Source organism: Notechis scutatus, chromosome 1 (genome assembly GCF_049901735.1).
Source record: "Notechis scutatus isolate UNSWTSFEM ecotype Mainland chromosome 1, rNotScu1.2, whole genome shotgun sequence".
Classification (NCBI taxonomy): Eukaryota; Metazoa; Chordata; class Lepidosauria; order Squamata; family Elapidae; genus Notechis; species Notechis scutatus.
Window position 1 is genome coordinate 274,832,628 of NC_142009.1, and position 22,903 is coordinate 274,855,530.

Here is a 22,903-nt window from a genome sequence, read left to right on the forward strand (position 1 = left end):
TCAAGAATGGAATGTATATTTATACCTTTGCATCCAAACCCTTTATCAATCATTTTAGTGAACACTCACTGTCTCTTCTTTAATCTGAAGTGCTCCGGCTGCCCAGCAAGCTTCTTTTCGGACAGCTACAAAGTCATCAGAGAAACACTGAAGAAAGCCAGGGAGCAGCCTGGCTGTCATGAATTTCAGCCAGCCAATCAATGAAAGAGCTTCCACTTTCTTCCGGCAGTCTCCCCTTTTTAGATTATCTCTGAGAGGATAAAGGTGCTTATTAATGAATGATAAGCTCACTTCATTTATGCATCCAGGGCAAAATAAAATAAACTATATTACTTAGCTTCGAGAACAGCTTCCATGCAAGTTTAATCAGCAAACGTATTTGTCCTCGTGCTATTAGTTGCTATATTTAGCATAAATAATTATACATCAATCAAATTTTAGGGGATCCTATAATGTTTTAGGAGCCCTTTTAAAGAACATTGGAAGACATCTGTAAGCAAAGGGGTAGGGGGATTCCACATCTGACATATATGACAATTATTTTTTGTTGTCATATTTCCTTTCTGCCATCTATTGTTCTCTTCTAGAGTTTCTCAATTTTTGGAAAACACTTTCATGAAATACAAGGCCACAGAAATGCAAGAAAGCTATCTTTCCTTGCAAGTAGCAGAAATTCAGGCCTTTGTGCATGAAAAACCTTTTTGTACAAAACGTGAATATATTTCTCTTTTTATCAAAGAACAGGCTGTATGACGATATTGATGTCAGTTTGCATATAAATATATCAATGTGAGATATCATTTCTTGTGTTAGGATATTATGGACTCCATAATATGGAGGCAATTTGTATCCAACGGAGATACCATGTCACATCTATTTTGCTAGATAAAAGTACAGATACTGCAGGTGATGTTTGATGCTCACCTCAGCTGGTCATGGACTTCTTTTCCAAGTTTCAAATGTCCCAAAACCTTGGCAGCTGCCTGGCGTACCTCAATTTTCCAATCTGTCCACATCAATTGGACAATTTTGTTCTTGAGGTCCTATTTAGAAGACTTTATATAAGTCATAAAGTGACTTCATATAACACACATAAAATAAACCCACCCCTTTTTTTTAAAGAATAATGTGTCATTTTTTATTTTAGTAGCTCTGTGGGAAACACTTTCAGAGATAACCATGTAGAAAGGCTGAGTGCTTCTCTCAAACAAAAAATGTAAGAAAGTACAAAGATACTGCACTTTTTCTTTGCATAAGAGAAGGCAATGTTTTTAATAAGCCTCTGGCCAATGTCTACCAATAATAATAATTCAATTTTAAAGCCTTGTTTAATTTTTTTTTAATTTACACAAGAGGTATTTTCCTTTTGTTAAGGTAAAATGGAATCTCCACGAAGCTATCAGAAAAATAGCATCACCAATATTTTTTGCATTTCCAGTTCATGAGATAAAACATACCTGGGTGACGCTTCCTGGAATACGAGACAATGTTTTACATGCCAAAACCCGATGTATCCATTGATAGCTGTTCAATTCTGATGCCAGTAAACAATGAACCAAGCCCTGAAAGCATTAAATTAATAAGGAACCTAAAAATACTCTATAATGTGTTCATATGACATTCTATACACAGACAGGAAGAAAGAGGAATTTTTTTATTTCTTTTCATTAAAATATATTTTTTTCAAATGACTTTCATGATTTTATAGTATTGATATAAAACAATATATTTATTACATTTATGTACATTTAGTATTGCAAGTTAAGTTTTGCTACTGAAGATTTAACTTGCTAATAATGTGCATTAATATCACAGTTATTTCTGCTGACTCTTCCCATTATTTATGATTTCTCCAAATGACAGGTTTACTGTAAAATAATAAAGTTTTTATTGCAATCTGTTATTTGAGAAAAATTTGAAAGGAGCTTTCCAGTTATTTTTAAACTCATATCCATTGCATGTGAAAATGATTACCATTAAAGAGTCATAAATGAAAAACCAAAAGAAAGAATTTGTAATTTTGTCAATCCATTATATGCATACACACACACACACACACACACACACACACACATGCACAAATATAAAAAGAGGAAAGAAATTAAGAAAAGTGAATGTCACATGTTAATATCTGATCATTTCCTATTAATTGAATGGCTCAGCTAAGGCGACACTTTTCAATCCTAGGCTGATACACTGCAGCTAAAATTGATTCCACTAGCTTAAAGCAAAATATCTTCCTTACTGTACTAGGTTTGTTGTGTCTCTTCCCCCACCCCCCACCCCAAAAAAAATAAGGTGAAAGCAAAGAGAAGAGGAAGAAGAAAACAAAAGGAAGGCACATTAGACACACTGATAAATGAAAATAGAACTGCAACATTACTGTAGCCTGGCTCAAAACTGGAAGCAAAGAGTGATGTTTTAAAAATGAGCATTCCAGTGTCCATATCATAAAAAGAAAATATAATACAACAAGAGTATGATGACATCCCACAACTTTTTGGAGCCACCTGATTGGTGAGATCCCAAAGGCATGCTTTTTAGATGGCAACCATTTTTTTTTGTGTAAACCTTTTGAAGAAATTGGCCATATTGGACTTTTCTGCAGCATGCATGTGCCAAAAGCTTAAATGTTGGTAAATATGTCCTTGAAGCCTGATATTCCCTGGTGGCCTCTCACCCAAGCCAATGCTATTTTGCTTGTGAGCTCAGCAAGAAAGATGAGGTGCTTCTCCGACTGACACAGTAGTGCATAATGTGTGTATCCAAAAACGATGGGCAAATTGATTCAGAAATCCTCAGCGGCAGTGACGGTATTCACATTTTTTTACTACCGGTTCTGTGGGCGTGGCTTGGTGGGCATGGTAGGGGAAAGATACTGCAAAATCCCATTCCCTCCCCACCCTACTATCCTGCTTTCCAGCTCTGTTCTCCTGTACAGGGCAACAAAAGAAGACCCAACCAATCAGCTGGGACTCGGAAGGCAGAGAATAGATGGGGGCGGGGCCAGTCAGAGGTGGTATTTGCCGGTTCTCTGAACTACTCAAAATTTCCGCTACCGGTTTTCCAGAACTGGTCAGAACCTGCTGAATACCACCACTGCTCAGCGGCTATACCAATCCTGTGCTTCCACCACATTCCTCTTCCTGAGCATTGATACTTACTGTGTGTTTGCTGAGCCGAGCTAACAAAAGACATGCCTGTTCTTCTGAGGTATCGTCGTTTTCATCAAAAATCTGAGACAGAATCCTTTTCACTACCTGGAAACTGGTAACTCCTTCCAGCGCTAGAGCCTGAGCTGCTGCCCAGCTGTCTGCAGAATTACCTAACAAGAAAATAATGATAAATGCAGAATCCCCAAAAGATTGCTTAAGTAACTACTCAGGGACAGCATAAATATACAATATATGGCATTATACACGTCATTGTAGTTGTGCTTTTAGTTAGCGTTACATCTGCCATCATCACAGAAGCCTGTGATGGCAGATGAATCTGCCACATTAACCACTGACGTATACAACAAGCTAATCAATACAAAAACTTAAGAAAACATATATACATATATACATATATACATATATACATGTATACATACACACACACACACACACACACACACACACACACACATATGAATAAAAATACAGTAGTCCTTGACTCATGACCACAATTGAGCACAACATGTTAACAGTGGTTAACTGAATTGTTAAATTAGTAACACTAATTGTTAAGTGAATCTGGCTTCCCCATTAACTTTGCTTGTCAGAAAGTCACAAAAGGTGATCACATGACCTCAATGAGTAAATGAGTCAAGTTGCCAAGCATCTAAAATTTGATCATGTGACCGCGGGGATGCTGCAATGTGAAAAATGGTCCTAAGTCACTTTTTCCAGTGCCATTGTAACTTCAAACGGTCACTAAATGTATTGTTGTAAGTCGAGAACTACCTGTACATCATTTGATCGACTCCTAAAGAAAGCAATGTAATTAACCAATCCTGTTGCTTTTGAAGGGGGCTTAATGATTATGCAAAAGGCACAGGGTACCTTGGAGACAGAGGTGGTATTCAGCAGGTTCTGACCAGTTCTGGAGAGCTGGTAACAGAAATTTTGAGTAGTTCGGAGAACCGGCAAATATCACCTATGAGAGGCCCTGTCCCCACCTATTCTCTGCCTCCCGAGTCCCAGCTGATCGGCTGGGTCTTCTTTTGTTGCCCTGCACAGGAGAATGGAGCTGGAAAGCAGGTTAGTGGGATGAGGAGGGAATGGAGATTTTGCAGTATCCTTCCCCTGCCACGCCCACCAAGCCACTCCCACAGAACTGGTAGTAAAAGTTTTTGAATCCCAGCATTGGTTTGCAGGTGATTCATGTCCCCATTTCTCCTTTAGCTGGATGAGGGTCCTAGTCTGTACAGAGTAAGGCAGATGACCTTACAAGAGAGATGCAGGAACCATTACTTAAGCAAAAGGGAGCCAAGTTTTTTTTTCTTTTTAAGTCCAGAACAGTGAGATAACATTCAGAAGCCGTTCGGGTGGACCCTTCTTGATTCACTGGAGTATAAGAAGGAGAAGAAGGTACACTCAAAGTCAAGCCTGTAAGATTCAGGTATCACAGCCAATCTCAGTCAAAGTTGAGTTAGCCTTCCCATGGAGTTGATCTCCAGGCCTGGTCTGCCCAGTAGGCCTGACACCAATCTTGCAAATTAGATTCAGCAATACCTCCTCCTCTTTCTTATAGGTCAGTGAGGCATATACATGAATTGCATATGACTGCAATCTCTTGTTTTGAACTTAAAAATAGATAATGGTTCCTGCATATCTTAACATATATCCAAATATTGTTTGCTGGAGAAGAAAAATATATCATGGCCAATAAAGGAGAGTATTTGTAGTTCAGGGTTGACCTGAGGGGTTCTTGGTGCTCTCTGAGCTTGGTTACTTTCTTGCAGATGTTTCGTTACCCAAACTAGGTAACGCCATCAGTGCTTGTCCTGAACTTCATCAGACTAGCACTGATGAAGATACCAAATTTAGGCAATAAAACGTCTTCAAGAAAACAACCAAACTCAGAGAGCACCAAGGACCCCTCAATTATCATGGCTTTATGGATTACTGACATTTATACAGATTAAAAAAAAAATTACTAACCATGTATCAGAGCTTTCTTCATGATAGACTGTGCCTCTGGATTTGGTTTCCACATGGCATAGAAGCATACTGCAGCTGCCATTCGTACGTGTGCATCCGTGTCAAACAGAGTTTTTTGCAGCAAGGGCTGTATTTTTTCCGGTACATCTTTAATTTCTATGTCCTTTGTGAAAGCATCTAGTCCTATTACTGAGGAAATCATCACATGTGCATGATGAAACAATGCCGGATTCTAAAGATATACTTAGGGTATGTTAAACATTAATCATCAGTTTTATAAATAAATTGCTGTGAAGGTTTTGTAGTTTTTTTTTAAAGATTTTTTTTTTGCCTCCTAATGATTTCAGAAAGGTTTTGAAATGTGTATTGCAAAGGGCATGATTCTCTTCAGAGGTAACGGAGAGAATTAAAAAATAAAATGGAGTCATTGTGCGTTGAAGATCATTAAAGTATTTCTTAGCTATGCTTTGGAATGTGTATCCCAAATTCAAATTAGAATAGAATAGAATAGAATAGAATAGAATAGAATAGAATAGAATAGAATAGAATAGAATAGAATAGAATAGAATTGGAAGGGACCTTGGAGGTCTTCTAGTCCAACCCTCCTGCTTAGGCAGGAAACCCTATACCACTTCAGACAAATGGTTGTCCAATCTTTTCTTAAAAACTTCCAATGTTGGAGCATTCACAACTTCTGGAGGCAAGTTGTTCCACTGATTAATTGTTCTAACTGTCAGGAAATTTCTCCTTAATTCTAGGTTGCTTCTCTCCATGATTAGTTTCCATCCATTGCTCCTTGTCCTGCCTTCTGGTAATTGGGAGAATAGATTGACCCCCTCTTCCTTGTGGTAACCCCTGAGATATTGGAACACAGCTATCATGTCATGTCCTTCTTTTCATTAAACTAGATATACCCAATTCCAGCAACTGTTCTTTATATGTTTTAGCCTTTAAACCCCTAATCATCCTGGTTGCTCTTCTCTGCACTCTTTCTAGAGTCTCAACGTCTTTTTATATCGTGGCGAGCAAAACTGGATGCAGTATTCCAAGTGTGGCCTTACCAAGGCATTAATGTGCATTAATAGCAGTGGAGCAAGAGGATAGCATCATTACCTCACTATCTAAGACTCTGAGTAGTTTACAAATAAAACTCATAAAATCCATACAAAGATAGACAAGGTGAAAAAGACATTTTAAAAAACAAACAAACAGATGGAGCGCCCTCTAGTGACCAACCACCTCAATTGTTGCCTATCATTATCGGATCCCCATGCTAGTTGACAGAGCCAGGTCATCGTTATTATGGTTTATTAAATTTCTATGCTGCCCATTTTCCCTAGAAGGTGACTCTTGTAGTTCAGTAATAAAATATATATATATTTAAAATGTTAGAAATCCAAAGTCAGTTACCAGCATATTTGTTTTAAATCCCAAATTTTATATACTGGAACTTTTAGGGCAGACAGCCCATTGGTATGATTTAATGGCTGTACTTGCTTATAACAATAAGCCAAGATTTTTAAACTGTAATCATCAAGGTATAATAGGCTGATTCATACTCACAAAAACAATTAAGTTCATTATAGTTCAATATAAAATTCAGCATTCTTTAAATTCCGGACATTATTTCATTACTTTAAATTCCTATGACATTACTTCATTTTGCAAGACTCTATAAATCTCTCCTAACATTTCATGAAATCTAATGCAAGAAAATATTTTTTTATAGGAATTCACATAATATTTCAGCATTCTTGCATGAGATTTTATAAAATGTTGCCGTTCTTATGCAAAATCTCATAATATCATTTGGAAGATCTTACAAGAACTTGCTGAAATTTTGCAAAGTTTTGCAAGATTTTAAAACAGGTTAATTTGATTTAATTTAGGTTACTTTAATGATTCATCTCAGGGTTAAGATTAAATATAAACTAGGTCAATAAAAGGCATTTCCTTTCATTGTCCTGATATAAAAGTACAGTTAGTCCTTGACTTATGACCACAACTGAGCCCAACATTTCTGCTGCTAAGCAAATCAGTTGTTAAGAGAGTTATGCCCCATTTTTTGACCTTTCTTGCCACAATTGTTAAGTGAATCACTGCAATTGATAAGTTAGTGAGATGGCTGTGAATCTGACTTCTCCGTTGACTTTTCTTGTCAGAAGGTTGCAAAAGGGAATCATGTGATCCCGGGACTCTGCAACCATCATAATAAATATGAGTTGCCAAGTGGCTGAATTTATTTTATTTTTTTGTAAATTTTATCTGAGTTTTCACAAAGAGAAAAAAATACGAATAAAACATCTTTTTTGAAAGCAGCGTAATCCCGGGTTACATTTCTTTGTACAGACACAAATTCAGGTTCATGCTCATTTTTATATTCTATTCCATATCTTATTACTATTTTACATTTTCTGCATAGCTTCTCCCCTCTTTTAATTTTCTCAATTTTATTTTAATTATCTCATCTCAATTCAAATCATTGTATTTATATTTTTTGTCTGTCCTGTTTCAATTATCTATTATCTTTTCTCATTAAACAAGATTTCTCCTGTAGTTACTGATTGGAGTATGACGCCTTTATATCTTTTCTCTAAAGTTGTAACATTCAATATAATACATAACTTCCATTCAGATTCTGCTTGGTACATTCTTAAAATACACACTGTATTCTTAAAAAAAGAAAAAATTATAAATGTATATAATTAAAACAACATTCCATTCCAATTCAATTCTATCATTAATATTAATATTCATTAAAGTCTTAACATTTTTAACATTACTTTTCAATTAAATATCATACTTCTATGGGAACAATTATAAGCTTTCCATAGTTAATTCCCCCCTCTTCACTTATATTTTATAAAACATTAACTAATTAAAACGTTCCCGTTCCTTCCTAATTCAATTTTCTCATTTATTTTATTTCACTTATTTTATTCACAAACATTTCACTAAATTACACTAACTATTTTATCCCTCATTTTAATCATATGTTGTTTCCAATTTTCTAAAATTATTCTATTACTAATATAACAATACAATCTTATGTACCTTTACAGAATCCCTTTTTCAGTTAGATTTTCACCCATTATCTCTAAATAGGTCCTGTTTCTCTATATCTTGCTCTGGTCCTTTGTAACTTCTTTTCCTTTCCTTCTTCCCTCTCTTCTTCTCTCTCCCTTTTTACCCCTTGTCTCTCTACCTCTATTTCTCTCTTCTGTATTCCCCTTTTCTGTTGCTTTCCAGTATTATACTTATTTTTGAATTATTTTTCTTTTCTTTGGTTGTTTTTTAAGTCTTAAATTCTCCATTATCTTTCCCCCCTTTCCTTTTTCTTCCCCACATAAAATTGCTTGTTCATTAAAGATGGCTTCTTCTTTGTCCCAGTCTTCTTGTTTTGCAGTCGTTTCTTGTTGTTTCTCATAGTTCCAAATCTCCATTTCTAAGAATTGAAAAATGAAGCCAAAAGAACCCTTCCCTTCTTGTGCATCTTCTTTGTACTTTTTAAGTTCCATTTTCAATTCATCCGGAAGTGGTGCCATTGTATAAATTTTTAAACAACCACCTGATTCATTTTAGTCATTCAAATATAATAACCAAGAATCCAAAGATCACCAAATAATCCAAATACACGCAAGCTGTTTCTTTTTTGCTCTTTTTTTTTTTCACTTTTTCTTCCTGGAGTTACTATTTAGTTGCAAAGTTTCAGTTAAAATGTATCTTTTAGAAGTCTTGTTGAAGTTTTACTGTAATTCTTTTTAATTCCAGGCAGTCTCCTCCCTCTTCCAGATCCTGCCCTTATTCTTTTTCTCTCCCTTTCTGCTTATGAAAAAAAAATTTTTAGTGTCCAGAAATCTTTATTATCCCTTTGGCATTTTGTTTATTTTCAGTTTAATTGCCTATTGATGTCAAAGCGGATTTTTCCAATTTCTTATTTAAGTGTCTTAGTTGTCAGTATAGGGAAGGAGAGAGAAGAAGAAGAAAGCCAAACCTTTCCCTTTTCACTTTCCTTCGTTGCTTCCGACTCTTCTTTGGGAGCGATGTTATTTTTTGTAAGTTTAAATTCCAGGGTACCTTAGTTGTTGCTTTTACAATTTAACCCGGTCAGCCAAAACTTTCACTTCTTATCTTCCTCCTGCACATTCTTTTCTGGTCGAGTTCTCCTTTGTGGTGGCCATTTCTGACCACCGCTGCAACTGCCTTCGGGAAAAGGAGTAATGGCCAGCTGAGGAGGAGAGATGCGGCTCTCCTCAACCCTGCTGGCGGTCTCCCCCCTCTTCACCACCTCTACGGGGTGGCTTAGCCCCGAAACCAGCCAGCTCGGGGCGCTCCAGCAGCGAGCCCAGACAGAAACCTTGCACGATCGCGGATTTCTGTCTGTTGCCGGAAGTCCCCCAAGCGGCTGAATTTTGATCACGTGACTATGGGGATGCTACAATGATTGTAAGTGTGAAAATCAGTCATAAGTCACTTTTTTCAGTGCCATTGTAACTTTCAACGGTCACTAAACAAATTGTTGTAAGGCGAAGGCTACCTGTAGTATGAAATGCACACAGAAACCTAACTGTTTTCATATGTATTCTGTATCATCCTCTTTTAATGACCCCTTAATCCCTTGTGGGGTGGGGTCTGGGCAACTGAATGGAGCTGAGTGTTTACTGGCCAGATGCCCTTCCTGTCGCCAATGTGGAGTTTTTTCAACAGATATATTCTCAGTGTGCCCAGAGAGAGAAATATCTGCCTCTACCTAGGATCCAACTCACAGCCTCCTGATTGTGAGGCGAGAGCTCTACCTCTAGGCCACCGCACCACTCTTCATATGTATTCTGTACGATTGCTTGAATTACTAGTCAATGGTATCATCCAATAGACTCAATTAAGCCTTCTCTTATGCATAAATGGATGGAACTACAACCTAATTTGCCTAGGAAGACATAAGAGTCCTTGAATCAGTTACTGTTTATATCCCAGCAGCTGTAGTATCTAGTAATTCTCAAGAAATATAAGTGAAATGATAGAAATTTCCACCCGACCCATGTACCTGACTCCTGACTTGCATTTTTGACATTACAGGGATGCTCAAGCACAGCAGAGGCACAGGCAAGTAGACCATTGATCCGATTTTGAACATGTACATCAGCAAGGTCTGCAATTATCCCTTCTATAGTTGCTGTCTTCCAATGAGGATCTGAAAGTTAAATATAAAAATACCATAAGAAAAATGTTGGAGAGATGATTATTGTTGTTGTTGTTGTTGTTGTTGTTAATTAGTTTATTCATTAAACATGAAACTCAGTCAACTGAACATTTAAAAATGCATCACAAATACCACTGACTGGTGCTAATGGTTGTAACGGGTTGCTGCCAGTGTCCTAGGTATCAACTAAGTACTTTCTTAAGATGTACAATGTTCCGAGTAGTGCATTTTTTTGCAGGAAGTTGCAATTTCTTGATATATTTTATAAAACTCTTGGACCTGGTACCAAGTGCCCCAATGACAATGGGTATCACTGTTACATGTTTCATCCATAATCGCGCAGTTTCGATGGCCAGGTTGCAATATTTCATGATTTTTTTCCAGTTCTTTTTTTTTTGGACTGTGGCGTCTCCTGGTAGCGCGATATCAATAAATTGTACATTTCTGTTTTCGACTACTGTGATATCTGGCGTGTTGTTTTCTAAATGACAATTTGCCTGTATTCGAAAGTCCCATAAAGTCTTCACCTTCTCATTTTCAACATCTTTTTCCACTTTGTGTTCCCATGACTTATTTCAAGTGACTCGTTCATAACAGGTTAGAGGGGATTCGACAATTATTAATAGCAGCAGTCAAAAGAGAAAAATGGCCATTAACTTAAATGGGCTATAACAAATTAAGGCCAGAACTAAAATAAGAGTATGTACTTACCAAATTTCCAGGCAGCTTTCCATTGTTCCAACATTGTCTTACAGATGCGAACAGTTTCAGATACGCTCTCTTCCTGTTTAGTGCACAGATCTCTTTCTTTTCCAGTTGGGTCAGGTGACTGTATTTCATCCATTTGGGAAAAATCTTCAATAAGAGTGGGAAGTGTTTTCCAGTGGATCATTCCCTTCTGTACTTTTTTAGCTGATTCAGAACAATTTTAATGAAAGCTAGTTAGTAATTCATTCATATTAGTTCTTGTTTGCAAAAGTGATGAACGAAAAAAAAGATTAATGTCTAAACAGCAAATATGATTTCCCCTGGCTCGCTTTAAATAGTGAATGATTACGGTAAAAATTTAAATTATCCCAATGGCTTTTGTATTATTCAGAACAAATAGGTAATATCTGGACAGAAATGTTATTTACACATTGGAATTCAATGAATATGGGTGGTCAAGACATATGGAACACAAAGCAATCTGTTTTAGCTGTGAATGCTGGAGCAGATGCATTAAAGAGAAGAAAAAATGGAGAGTTATTTTAATTGCATGTGTAAGGGTTCAAATGATGAAAGTGAATTACATAATAATCCATAAATAATGAATCTCTGATAGATCAAATCAGGCAAACAGATGGAGTTACACAGAAAAATCATTTTGGAAATCCAGGGAAGAGTTTCCATAATTAAATTATTATTTATTTGATTATGAATTCAATTATTTATGTAATTTAATTGTTTACATAATTAAATATAAGTTTTTCTTCCTTCACCTATCTATGGAATGGGCAAAAAACAACAACACTCAGTTTTGTGAAGAGCTAGAATTTTTTCCTGTTGGTGGCAGCGGAGGCTATTTCACAATTTGTGGGCTGAAGACTTTTATCTATTAGCATGATCCAGAACATGAGGCAAGCAGCATTGCACCTAGAGGCAATCATGATGTGATCATAGCCCCACCCTGACTGTAAGACTACATGGCACCTGTAAAAGTAAAGGGTGGGGCTTCGGTGGAATAGCTGCAGCCATCTTGACTTTTTTTGATCCCTCTTTCCCCTATGGGAAACAGTTAATCTGTATCAGGATGTTTTCTTTGATTAAAGGAGAACAGTTATATCTAAATCTTTCCCTGGATAGAGGTAGACTTATGATGTGATTGAGGCCACACTTTCAGTCGTAAGTCATGCCAGTTGTAAAAAGGGTCATCAATGACTCCACCTGATTTAATAGAAGAACAGAAGGACTTCTGTTTTAGGACTCCTCTGTGGCAGTCATTAAGAAAATACCTGTCAACTCATAAAATATTTATATGGTCTTTTTAGAGGGAGGCGGGGAAAGGGTTTTGAAAGAGCAGTGTGGCAGCTTGGAAACCAAAAGTGCATTCCATAAATAGTTTTCAAAGACAGTAACTAGGTGACTGAAGTTTCTGCTGTGCAAAATTTTAACTGGAGAACATGATTGATAATTCTTGGCTATGGATGTGTCTCATTGGAGAATATGAATTATGGTACACACAGGGGGTGGGGGAAAACCAGGGTCAAGGGTGACAATTAATTATGTCTCAGAGTCAGCTACACCCAGGCATGTTAACTCCTAATAAATCCTTTTGAAGTTTTGGAAGTTTGGCTTGAGACTCATGATTTAATTGGGGTAACTGCCGGAATCCTGACAATACCATGGTTGTTAAGCGAACACCACAGTCATTAGAACATAGAAAAACAGGGTTGGAAGAGAACTTGGAAGTCTTCTACTCCAATCACCTGCTTTAGCAGAAGACCTTATACAATTAGGAGAATCCATTGTTCAGGACCAGTTTTTGCCCAAATCGGAAGTAAACACTGGTTTGGGGGTGTGTCATAATGTGTATCCATTTGACCCTGGGGTTCTGTAAACAACCATAAATGAAGGCCAATTATAAAGTGCCCAAAATGGTTCATATGACCAAAGAGGGATAGGCATCAGAACTTCGAATCCAGGTCATTAACCGAAGATTACTTGTAATTTCAAGAAGCTATGTTAGAGTACGATTAAGAAATTGTGTGAAAGAGAAATAATACAACTTAGACTGATACAATCCTGAAAAACCAAATTTAAATTAAAAATGTTTTAAAAATAAGGAAGCAAGTGATTAAAAAACATTACAAGCCTACATAGTTCCAGTTAAGGGACCTTTTTTCATGTAGGATTTACATGAAGAAACCATTTCTTCATTTTCTTGATTTCTTTGAGAAATCAGGTTAAAAATAGGAGTACTCTTCCACACACACAAAAATGTGAAAGTGTGAAAATCTATCCTCTTAATTTCACTTTAAAAAAAAAAAAGATAATTTTCATCCAATTATTTCGATATGTTAACATAATTTTGAAAGCAATTTTTCTCTCTCAAATGAGAATGGTGAATAAAATATTGGGGGTGGGGGAGAAATCAGCACAGTGCTCCACTCTTACATGTCCTTTTTGGTGATTTGAAGCTCCAGATTTCTGGAGATCTTGGGTAGCATTGTTCTAAATGTTTGTTATATTCATCATGATTATCCAGAATGATACGATCCTTCTTGTTTTTTTGATGAATAATCTTTGCTGACCCTGAAAGTATACAGGAGGAAGAAAACCATTGGAACTTGGCAACATTATTTCTAAACGTTGAATGCTTTTCTGTATCCCATAAGCATGGTACAGTAGCTTATACTGTTTAGACAAGGTCCTATGTGCAAATCAAAGTTTAGGCACTAATTTTACTGGTTAAGGATCTCTGAGTCTATAGTATTTCTGGAGTCCTTTGAGAAGATGAAAATCTGGCAATTTTCTGACAAATGAATGAGGCCAAAAGTTCATCTGGTCTAGCATTTTGTATCATTCAATGGCCAACTAGATGCATTGGAGAAACTCACAAACATGGGTTAGGAAAATAGCAATAGTACTTAGACTTATATACCGCTCCATAGTACAGGGGTCCCCAACCACCGGTCCACGGACCGGTACCGGTCCGTGGAATAAATCCTACCGGGCCGCTGGTTTGCTGGGCGCCGCCATCTTGTTTTGATGAAAAAGTGCTTCCGGTGAGCTTTTCCAGGTAGAAAGCTCACCGGAAGCACTTTTTCATCAAAACAAGATGGCGGCGCACAGCTGATGCCGGTACCAGGCCGTGGCATAAAAAAGGTTGGGGACCACTGCCATAGTACTTTACAGCACTCTCTGTACGGTTTAAAATGTGAGCATCTTGCCCCCAACAATCTGGCTCCTCATTTTATTGACCTCGGAAAGATGGAAATCTAAATCAACCTTGAGCCCTGTCAGGATCAAACTCCTGGCTGTGGGCAGAGTTAGCCTGCAATAATGCATTCTAACCACTGCACCCCCAGGGCTCCTCAGTCTTATTGTCACCACTGCTACCTGCAATATTAAAAAGTTCCAGATAGAACAGACTGTTGCACAACTCTCGAAATAAAGACATCATTGTTTTTAACATCTATTGTTCTATTTAAATAAATGTTTATTCAAATAAATGTTTAATGTATAATATTTGTCATATCTTTCGATAGACAAGATTTGATTTGGCAGAGTAGAATTTTCTGCAAGCTTATAGTGGAACTAATTTTGGAACCAGTCTTTCACTCTATAAAGTTAAAACTCTTTAGTCATTCCCCTGATACTTACCAAAATAAAGCTCTTGTTCAAAGACATTCTGAGTCACATATGAATGTTTCCCAGTCCTAAGATGCAGCCGTTCACGACGTTTAACAGGAGTCGCTAGCCTGAGATGTTTCATTGATATTTTTTCTGCCGTTTGATTGTGAAAGAGTACATCATCCTCGCATACCACTTTTGTATGAAAAGATGGTAACCTGGAAGTTTTCAATGAACATAATTTGTGTGGAAAGAAAGTTAACATGGCTGATATGGAAATAAATCAATAAGAGTAACCAATTCGCTAAGCTGGTTAGCTGGATAGAAATTATAGTATATATTGTAATAGACCTTTATAGATTGCCATGTTGGAGAAAATAATGCAATTTGTGATTTATCCAAGAAAATTTGACAGGGGTGGGATTCAACCGGTGTTACTACCATTTCGGTGAGAGTGCATTTTGGCTGCGCGCACATGTACAGCATTTGCAACAAAACATCAACTGTGCTGCCCGAACAGCTGACAAGCGCTGTGCGCAGGTGCACAGAATTTGAAAATCCTCTTTTTTCCTGCTTTTTCAACCTCAGCTGTGCCGTGCTACTGGTTCTATAGAACCGGGCCAAACCAGTAGCATCCCACCCCTGAAATGGGATCTGTCAATCACAAATGGAGCTTATTTACTATAGTAGGTTTTATGCTCACGAAATTCTCTAATTATGCCTTTTAATCCTCTTCATACAGTGCCTTGAATCACTCATGATTAAGCAGATTTATAAATAAAATAAGGTAATAAATCATAATATTTGAATAGTTCTTAGGGAAGAGTTCAGGTCAGTACTAGAACTGAAGCCAGAAAGCACTTAATCTGTGCAAGAATTTAAATTAAACCTCTACAATAGATAGATCAGAATCTCAGTTCATTCAGTGGTTTCTGGCTTCAGATCTACATACCTGCAGAGATGCTCTGGCAGATGCTGTCATAACAAAAGGTAAGGCTGTGGGAGGACCAGCAGTGAAAAGAACAGAAGGAGGAAAAACACTACTAAGAGAAAAATTGGACAATGTTGTGTCAGAAGGAAAGAGAGATGTGGCAACCCTTTAAACAGTCATTAACTTAGTGGTAGCCAAGTTCATACAAAAAGAAGAATCATACTTAAGAAGAACCATCGTTTTCAGGTAGAAATGCATTTTTTGTGTTTTTTTTTCATGGTTTGGAGGGGATTTCTTTCTTTTGTTTTTATTCCATGTCTAATGGATAACTAGACATCTGTTTATCGTGGTCTAAAAAAGCCATGCTAACAATTGGGTACCTCTGGGAACCCCGTTTAACAGATATTGAGAAGTTAAGCATACAAACTAGTACATGTAGCCCTGTTTTCCTGTTTGTTTCATTGTGTTAATTGATCCGATTTAATGGTTAAAAATTAATTGTATCATAGAACATGAAGATATAGACCTAGACAAAGATAGTTATTTTTCTTCTGTACATTGGAGATATTTTCTTTTGAGGGATTTCCCCCTTGCTTTGTCTTCCGATGTTCTCCTCAGCAGTCACCGAGGCAACCTTTATCTATAGTTCCTTGCGCCATTGCAAAAGGTTTTCCCCCCCTATCTCTGAAACACAAGCTGGGCACGCAAGTAACGATGCTTTCTGAGCTAAAGCTTAGAGGTAGGGACCTGTCCTGCTCTGCTTCTGTTGACTATCTAAAGCAGGGGGGTCTCCAACCGTGGCAACTTTAAGACCTGTGGACTTCAACTCCCAGAATTCCTCAGCCAGTTTAGCTGGCTGAGGAATTCTGGGAGTTGAAGTCTACAAGTCTTAAAGTTGCCAAGGTTGGAGACCCCTGATCTAAAGCCATTATGTGTACATTCTCCCCAGAAGTCCCCAGTTGCTGGTTTTCAGGGTCACTTGTCTACTAGCAGTGGAAGACTCAGGCTTTCCATGTGCCAAAAATCTTTCCCACTTTTCTTACCAACCTACAAGTGGCAAAAGATGCAGGGTGGGAGAAGAGGATGGGAAGTGAGCTTTTACTGTGTCAGCTCTCCCAACATTTCCCACAGAAAGGAGAAGAGGCCTACTCCTGTCAGTTCTCCAGTCTGATGTGGGTGGAAGAATAGTGGGGCAGATAAAAGGAGAGGATTTGGGGGGTACCAGTTCAGACGCGGGAACGGTGTGGAGAGGTGATATTTTGATTGTTCAATAAAGTTTAATAAAAGACACCGGACTTGTTCTTTTCAAAATCTTCTCACGGTTTTTGTTTTGCTACAGATTCATCATCTTACTAGTGTTGTCTTTGCCTTTTTTACTACCCTGATTATCTTTCATAAAACTGCCTTGTTGTTGTCCCTTCCTTTTTCAAATATAAAGAATGGGCCAGAAAAACAACCCATTTAATCATAAAAGCAACATAGGCAGTCCTTGACTTGCAACAGTTCATTTAGTGACCATTCAAATTCATAACAACACTGAAAAAAGTAACTTATGACCATTTTTCACACTTACAACCATTGCATTGTAGCAGCCGCATGATCAAAATTCAGGTGCTTGGCAACTGGTTCCTATTTATGACGGTTGTAATGTCCAGGCGTCATGTAATCAGCTTTGTGATCTTCTGACTAGCAAAGTCAACGGGGAATCCAGATTCATTTAACAACTATGTTACTAATTTAACAAATGCAGTGACTCACAACTATGGCAAGAAAAGTCGTAAAATGGGGCAAACTCACTTAATGTTTCACTTGGCAATATAAATTTTGGGCTCACTTGTGGTCATAACTCAAGAACTACCAGTCTAGTATATTCCAGGCATCCTTAATTGGAAGTAAATTCTACAGAACTTGCTGAGATTCACACCTTACAGAAACATTTATATCAGGAGGAAATGTAATAATATCCATGGAGTCTTTGGTGCCTCCTGAGCTTGGTTGTTTGTTTGCAGATGTTTCATTACCTAACTAGGTAACATCATCAGTGCTGGTGAGTGTTGCATTTGCTCCCTGTTTATATATATAGTGGCTTGTCCTGCCAGAGTTGGTGAAGGTATGGTTTATCTCCTTGGAAGTTCCTTGATTAAGTTTTTATTTTCTTTTTGATTGTTTGTTTGGCATTATGCTTATCTGGGTATTGGTTATCTGGGCCTTAACTTTTTATTGTCTCTTTTGAATGGTGTATCAATGTGGTTTATCTCCATGTGTCTATTGATGTCTGAACTGCCAAGGAGAAAACTACATCCTCACCAAGATAGGCAAGGCAAACTACTGCATATTAACAGGGAGCAAACCCCACACTCACTAACACTGATGATGTTATATAGTTGGGTAATGAAGCATCTGTAAGCAAACATCCAACCTTAGAGAGCACCAAGGACTCCAAAACTCAATCCCAAGTTACATATTTTCTTCTATTGTAATAATAACTATTGCGTTTTACCTATAGTAAGCAGAGAGAGGCGTCTCTAGCTTCTTTTGTTCACCTCTGTGAATAGGACCTCCTTCCACTGTTTCCTCTGTTAGAATTCCATCCAGTAATTCCACATCGCTTTCACAAGGGAGTACATATCTGATGCTGTTCCAGTCGTACTTTTGTTTCTTGAAATGCTTTAGCTTACCCTGAACCCAACCTCCCCAAGAGGTTTGATTGTTCACAATCCATTGAGCTGTTGTTTTGCTTATCTTGGTTAACAAGCTTTCTTCCCACCCCAGTTTTTCTTCTTCTGGTCCATCCCAGATTGTGAATTTGGACTGTCTTTCCTTACTTGAGTCTTCTAACTTTTCAAGGGGTTTGGTTAGGAATTCCTGGATATTTGGAAGGTCAGAAGGAGGAGGAGGAGGAAGAAGAGGAGGAGGAGGAGGAGGAGGAATGGGTACCAGCAATGTGGGCTCTGCTTGGGTACTCTCTACTTTGGCTTCCCAGATATAGTCTTCTAAGAACAGAGGGAGATTCCCAGTGGTTTCTTGGACATGAGCAATTTCTGGTTCCCTCAACCGAGGTAATCTTTCCGATGGTTTCAGTTTTCTTGGTTGCCTTAGCTTTTTAGGAATAATAACTTCACCTTTACATTGACGAATAATAGTGGAAAAATCATATAGACCTTTAGGGTCATAATCTTTATAAGATAAAGCTGATGGCTTAATGGTTTCTTTGGAAAAATGAAGGCCCTTGGATACAGTCTTAAGACATTGTTTCTGATAATTCACATCACGCCACTCAGCATGGCTAACATCTCTCTGATACATAAAAGGCATTTTTGCCTTCATCGCAGACAACATAGCTTGGTATGATGGCAAGTTCTTCCTGTCGACTTTGACTTTTAAAGAAGACTCAGAAGGAAAGACATTTTGGTCCTTGAAAAAATTAGGTACTTCCATTCTATCAAGAATGGTAAGACTTTTGACTAGTGGCTAGGTAGCTATGTGGGGTTTTTTAATCAAACATTTCAACAACAAAAAATCAAATTGACTCATTCCACTCTTCTGCTGAGACAGTTCAGGTTTTCCTGTGCCACAAAAGGAAGATAAATATGCTTTAACATTAATGTTAATGATAACAAATTTCAGGTAACAAACTGCAGTAATAAATCAGCTTCAATAGTTTCGGTACATACCAGGCCTCAAGGCCTCAAGGCCTCACGTAGGCTGAAAGCGTGTACCAGGAACAAAGAACATCAATCAACAACACGTCATCATGGGCTAATAACTGGACTGCAAACGCTGACTGGCTACTTTGTACCTTTCAAACTGACCATCTAAAACTGTAATTGGATGTTACTATGTGTCCACTAATATTTCTGCTCATGTAACATAATGATTGGATAGAATTCACCGCTTATGACGTATCACCATGTGTTTTTAATAAAAGAGCTTCCCAAACTCATGATCGGGGCAGCTCCCCCAAGATAGAACCTGCCTGGAGTCTTTCTTGATGCATTCGACCACCCAATGAGAAGCCTTCCTAATGCGGAGCAAAGCCGCAACAAACAAGATAACCAAAACCCAGATAAAATTTGGGGGCAATCCAACCAGCTGTTGCCATCACAGAATATTTATGTTATCTGGTAATACAAACCTGTTTCAGGTGGGACTGAGAGTTGGAATTCACATGGTGATCTATTCATCTATTCTATATCCTATATTTTGCCACTGGATATTCATTAAAGAAAAACAGCATTGAGAAACCATAATTGATGAGGGCATCCTATTTCTTTCCCATTGCTTTCTTACACAATGTTCCTCTGTTGTAAAAGTTGCTTAACCTGAGTTAGGAACATTATTCTTTTACCACTTTTACCACATGCTTACCAGGGATAGTGGGGAAGAAAGATGGTTATAATCCTTATAATTAACTCCTCCTAAAAGCCTTTTTAAAAATTCTATCTGCATTTTCATTTACTATTTATTTTCATATCATTTTTCCTCTTAGCCCCATCTTGTATTCTTACTATCTTTTTTTTTTAAACAAATTTTATTCAGTTTTTCACATTAAAAACAAAAATCTCTTTTTAGTGGACAACATATTTCCGGGTCATCACTTTTACATACAAATATGACAGCAATTATACATTCATACATGCATACTTAATTCTATTATTACCTTTTCCATTCCAAATTTTCAGTAAGGAGAGAAACAAACACATTAATTCTAGCCTCTTTCATTAATCTCAATCGAAACATCTTTTTGTTTCATTTCAATTATTTCAAATATAATCCTTTAATATTTATTTTAAAATAAAGATAAACAATATGTGTTTGCCTAATAATAATAATAATAATAATAATAATAATAATAATAATAATAATAATAATAATAATGTTACCAATGTCTCTCCTTGCTTTTAATAATCTATATTAACTTATTAATTTAGTTGGTTCTTTAGTCTGTCATATTCCCTTTCCATTACACATTCTTTTTATAAATTCTAGATTAATACAAATTTTAACACTAAAAAAAAAAAAACAAGTATAGGTTTCCCCCCGTTTACTGCTTTGAGTGTGACACCTCAATGATTAAAATATACCTTTATTCCCTCATCTTGATTCCCAATAAACCATTATTTTTAAGAAGTTACAATAATAATCATTACATCTTTTCATTTGGATTCCGCAGCATATTTTGGATTCCGCAGCATATTTCCCCCCCTTGATTTTTAATAAGAGTTATCAGTATCTATATTACCCTATTTTCTAAATATTTTTAATTGCAGAAATATTCTTATTACCCCTTGCCACCCTGCAGAATCCCCTTTTTAATTCATCAACCATTATCTCTGAAAAAACCATTTCTTTTCAACATTTTACTATTTCTGTATCTCTTTATTTCATGCACCTGTTTCTTACTGCTTCTCCTCCCCCTCTTTTCCCCATATCTTTTCTCATTCCAGTTTATATCCCTCTCTTTCTTAATATCTTCCTTTCCCCTTTTCTGCTGGGTCTTTCTGCCTTTCCTGACTTCACAGGTATTCCCCCTTTTGATTGCCTTCTTAAGCCTCAACTTTTTAACCTTCCTTCTTTCCCCACGTTCTTATAGTGTACTTTGTGTTAATTGTGAGACACTAGTCCTGCTTCTTTATGGGATTTTGGTTACCCTTCCGCTTCTTGTTTTATTGGCTTGGAAAGGATACAATCCAAATTCACGAGACCAGCTCTCCAGATAACCTTGTAGAGTCTCAAACGCTTTTCTACAACTAGAGACAGGTATGGCAAAAGTTGAAACAAGAGTGTGCCTTGCTTTCATAAATCTTTGGTTAAAACTTAATTTTTATCTTCAAGGCCTAGTATCATTAATTCTTCAGGTCAACTTTCAATCTACCTGGATTAAGTCTGTTGAATCTAAATTTAGGCATCTCTTCTTGGTCCTTAACATGAAATCTGGTCAGATAAAACAAAACCTGAAGCAAAGTGTCGTGTCCGTCGCGGGAAGGAAGCTCAGAGTCAGTGACTTGGTTTCAGCTCTTTATTGGCTCTGGATACAGCTTAAAACTTGGAGAGGAAAACGGCGGCTTTTATTTCCGAGCGCGTCGGCCGCGACCAATGGCACCGCTTGAATCTCCGCGATTAGTTTCCACCAATCGCGGGGATCGCAGCGGCCAATCAGTGCGGCTCGCTCGACCAATCCGTGCCGCCGCTTTAGCCAATCGCGACGCGGGCTACAGTATGTAAATTGACTGTACAGAACACCCCTCCCTCTTGGTTCGGTCCTACGTAACGTAGTCCCGTAGGTAGGCGGGGCTTCGCACTTGCCTACTTGACCTGCGCAGATTAGTTGTTGTTTGGCTCTCGGCCGGTTCGGTCGGGACTTCTGTTTCTCTTGGCCCTGTCGATGGAACCCCTGGAAGGTGTCGCTGGGCCTCTTGTTGCAGCTCCCTCCCGGTCTACCTGGGTTGGTCGAGCTGCGACTTTCGCCGCTCCTGCCTGGTCTTTCCGGGCTGGTTGAGCTGGCCTGGCTGTTCCTTCCTGGTGAGACTTCGGGCTGGCTGTTGACCGTGAGTATTGCTGGTTATTTCCTATTTGATCCCCTGTATCTTCCCTCCCCTCTTGGTTTGTGTTAACGGGTCGTCTGTGTTTGGTTGCGTGTCGGTTGTGTTTTTGTTCTTGATCTTAATTGATCGATGTGGCGTTTCCATGTTTGTCCGTCGGTTGTCTGTAGCCGGTAGGAGTGGGGTCCTGTCAGTTGGGTTATAGTTGCCGGTACCCATAGTGGGTCTCCGGAAAGGTTTTTGCATAGACTGCGTCGCCTGGTGCAAAGACCCGGTGCTTGCTTGATGAGTCCGGGGTTTTTCTGGGTTGTATGTGGGGTGTAGTCTGTCGAGTGGTGACCTTAGTTTTCTCCCCATTAGTAATTCTGCCGGGCTTTTGTTTGTCGTTGTGTTTGGGGTGATATGTTGTATTAGGAGCATTTTATTTATTTTTCTTGTATGTCCCCGTGTTCGATCTTTTGGAGGGTTCTTTTTGTAAATTGAACCATCCGTTCTGCCCTACCATTGGCCGCCGGATGCGCCGTCGCTGTCAGTGCGTGTCGTATGCCTCGCCCGCTAGGAATTTTTCGAATTCCAGCGAGGTGAACTGGGGTCCGTTGTCTGACACGATGACATCCGGGAGACCGTGGGTTGCGAAAAGTTTGTTTAAGACCTTGGTTACCGCATCTGTTGTGGTGGTCTTCATGTTGCTTACCTCCAGCCAGTTGGAGTAAGCATCCACCGTGATGAGGAATGTGTTCCCTTTTGT

At 38.1% G+C, this 22,903-nt stretch overlaps 1 protein-coding gene across 1 annotated transcript in view; it reads right to left on the reverse strand.

Moving 5' to 3' along the window:
* HEATR4 (HEAT repeat containing 4) overlaps positions 1 to 22,903 on the reverse strand; it is a 48,993-nt gene that overhangs the window by 14,839 nt on the left and 11,251 nt on the right. Inside the window, exons 2-11 of the mRNA XM_087951646.1 lie at positions 18,114 to 19,179; positions 14,713 to 14,900; positions 13,504 to 13,641; positions 11,059 to 11,259; positions 10,192 to 10,338; positions 5,148 to 5,336; positions 3,165 to 3,325; positions 1,458 to 1,562; positions 925 to 1,043; positions 70 to 250 (exon numbers count right to left, since the gene is read on the reverse strand). Of these exons, the coding sequence (XP_087807772.1) occupies positions 70 to 250; positions 925 to 1,043; positions 1,458 to 1,562; positions 3,165 to 3,325; positions 5,148 to 5,336; positions 10,192 to 10,338; positions 11,059 to 11,259; positions 13,504 to 13,641; positions 14,713 to 14,900; positions 18,114 to 19,051 (2,367 nt within the window). The 5' untranslated portion in view covers positions 19,052 to 19,179. The remainder of the gene's footprint in view (positions 1 to 69; positions 251 to 924; positions 1,044 to 1,457; positions 1,563 to 3,164; positions 3,326 to 5,147; positions 5,337 to 10,191; positions 10,339 to 11,058; positions 11,260 to 13,503; positions 13,642 to 14,712; positions 14,901 to 18,113; positions 19,180 to 22,903) is intronic.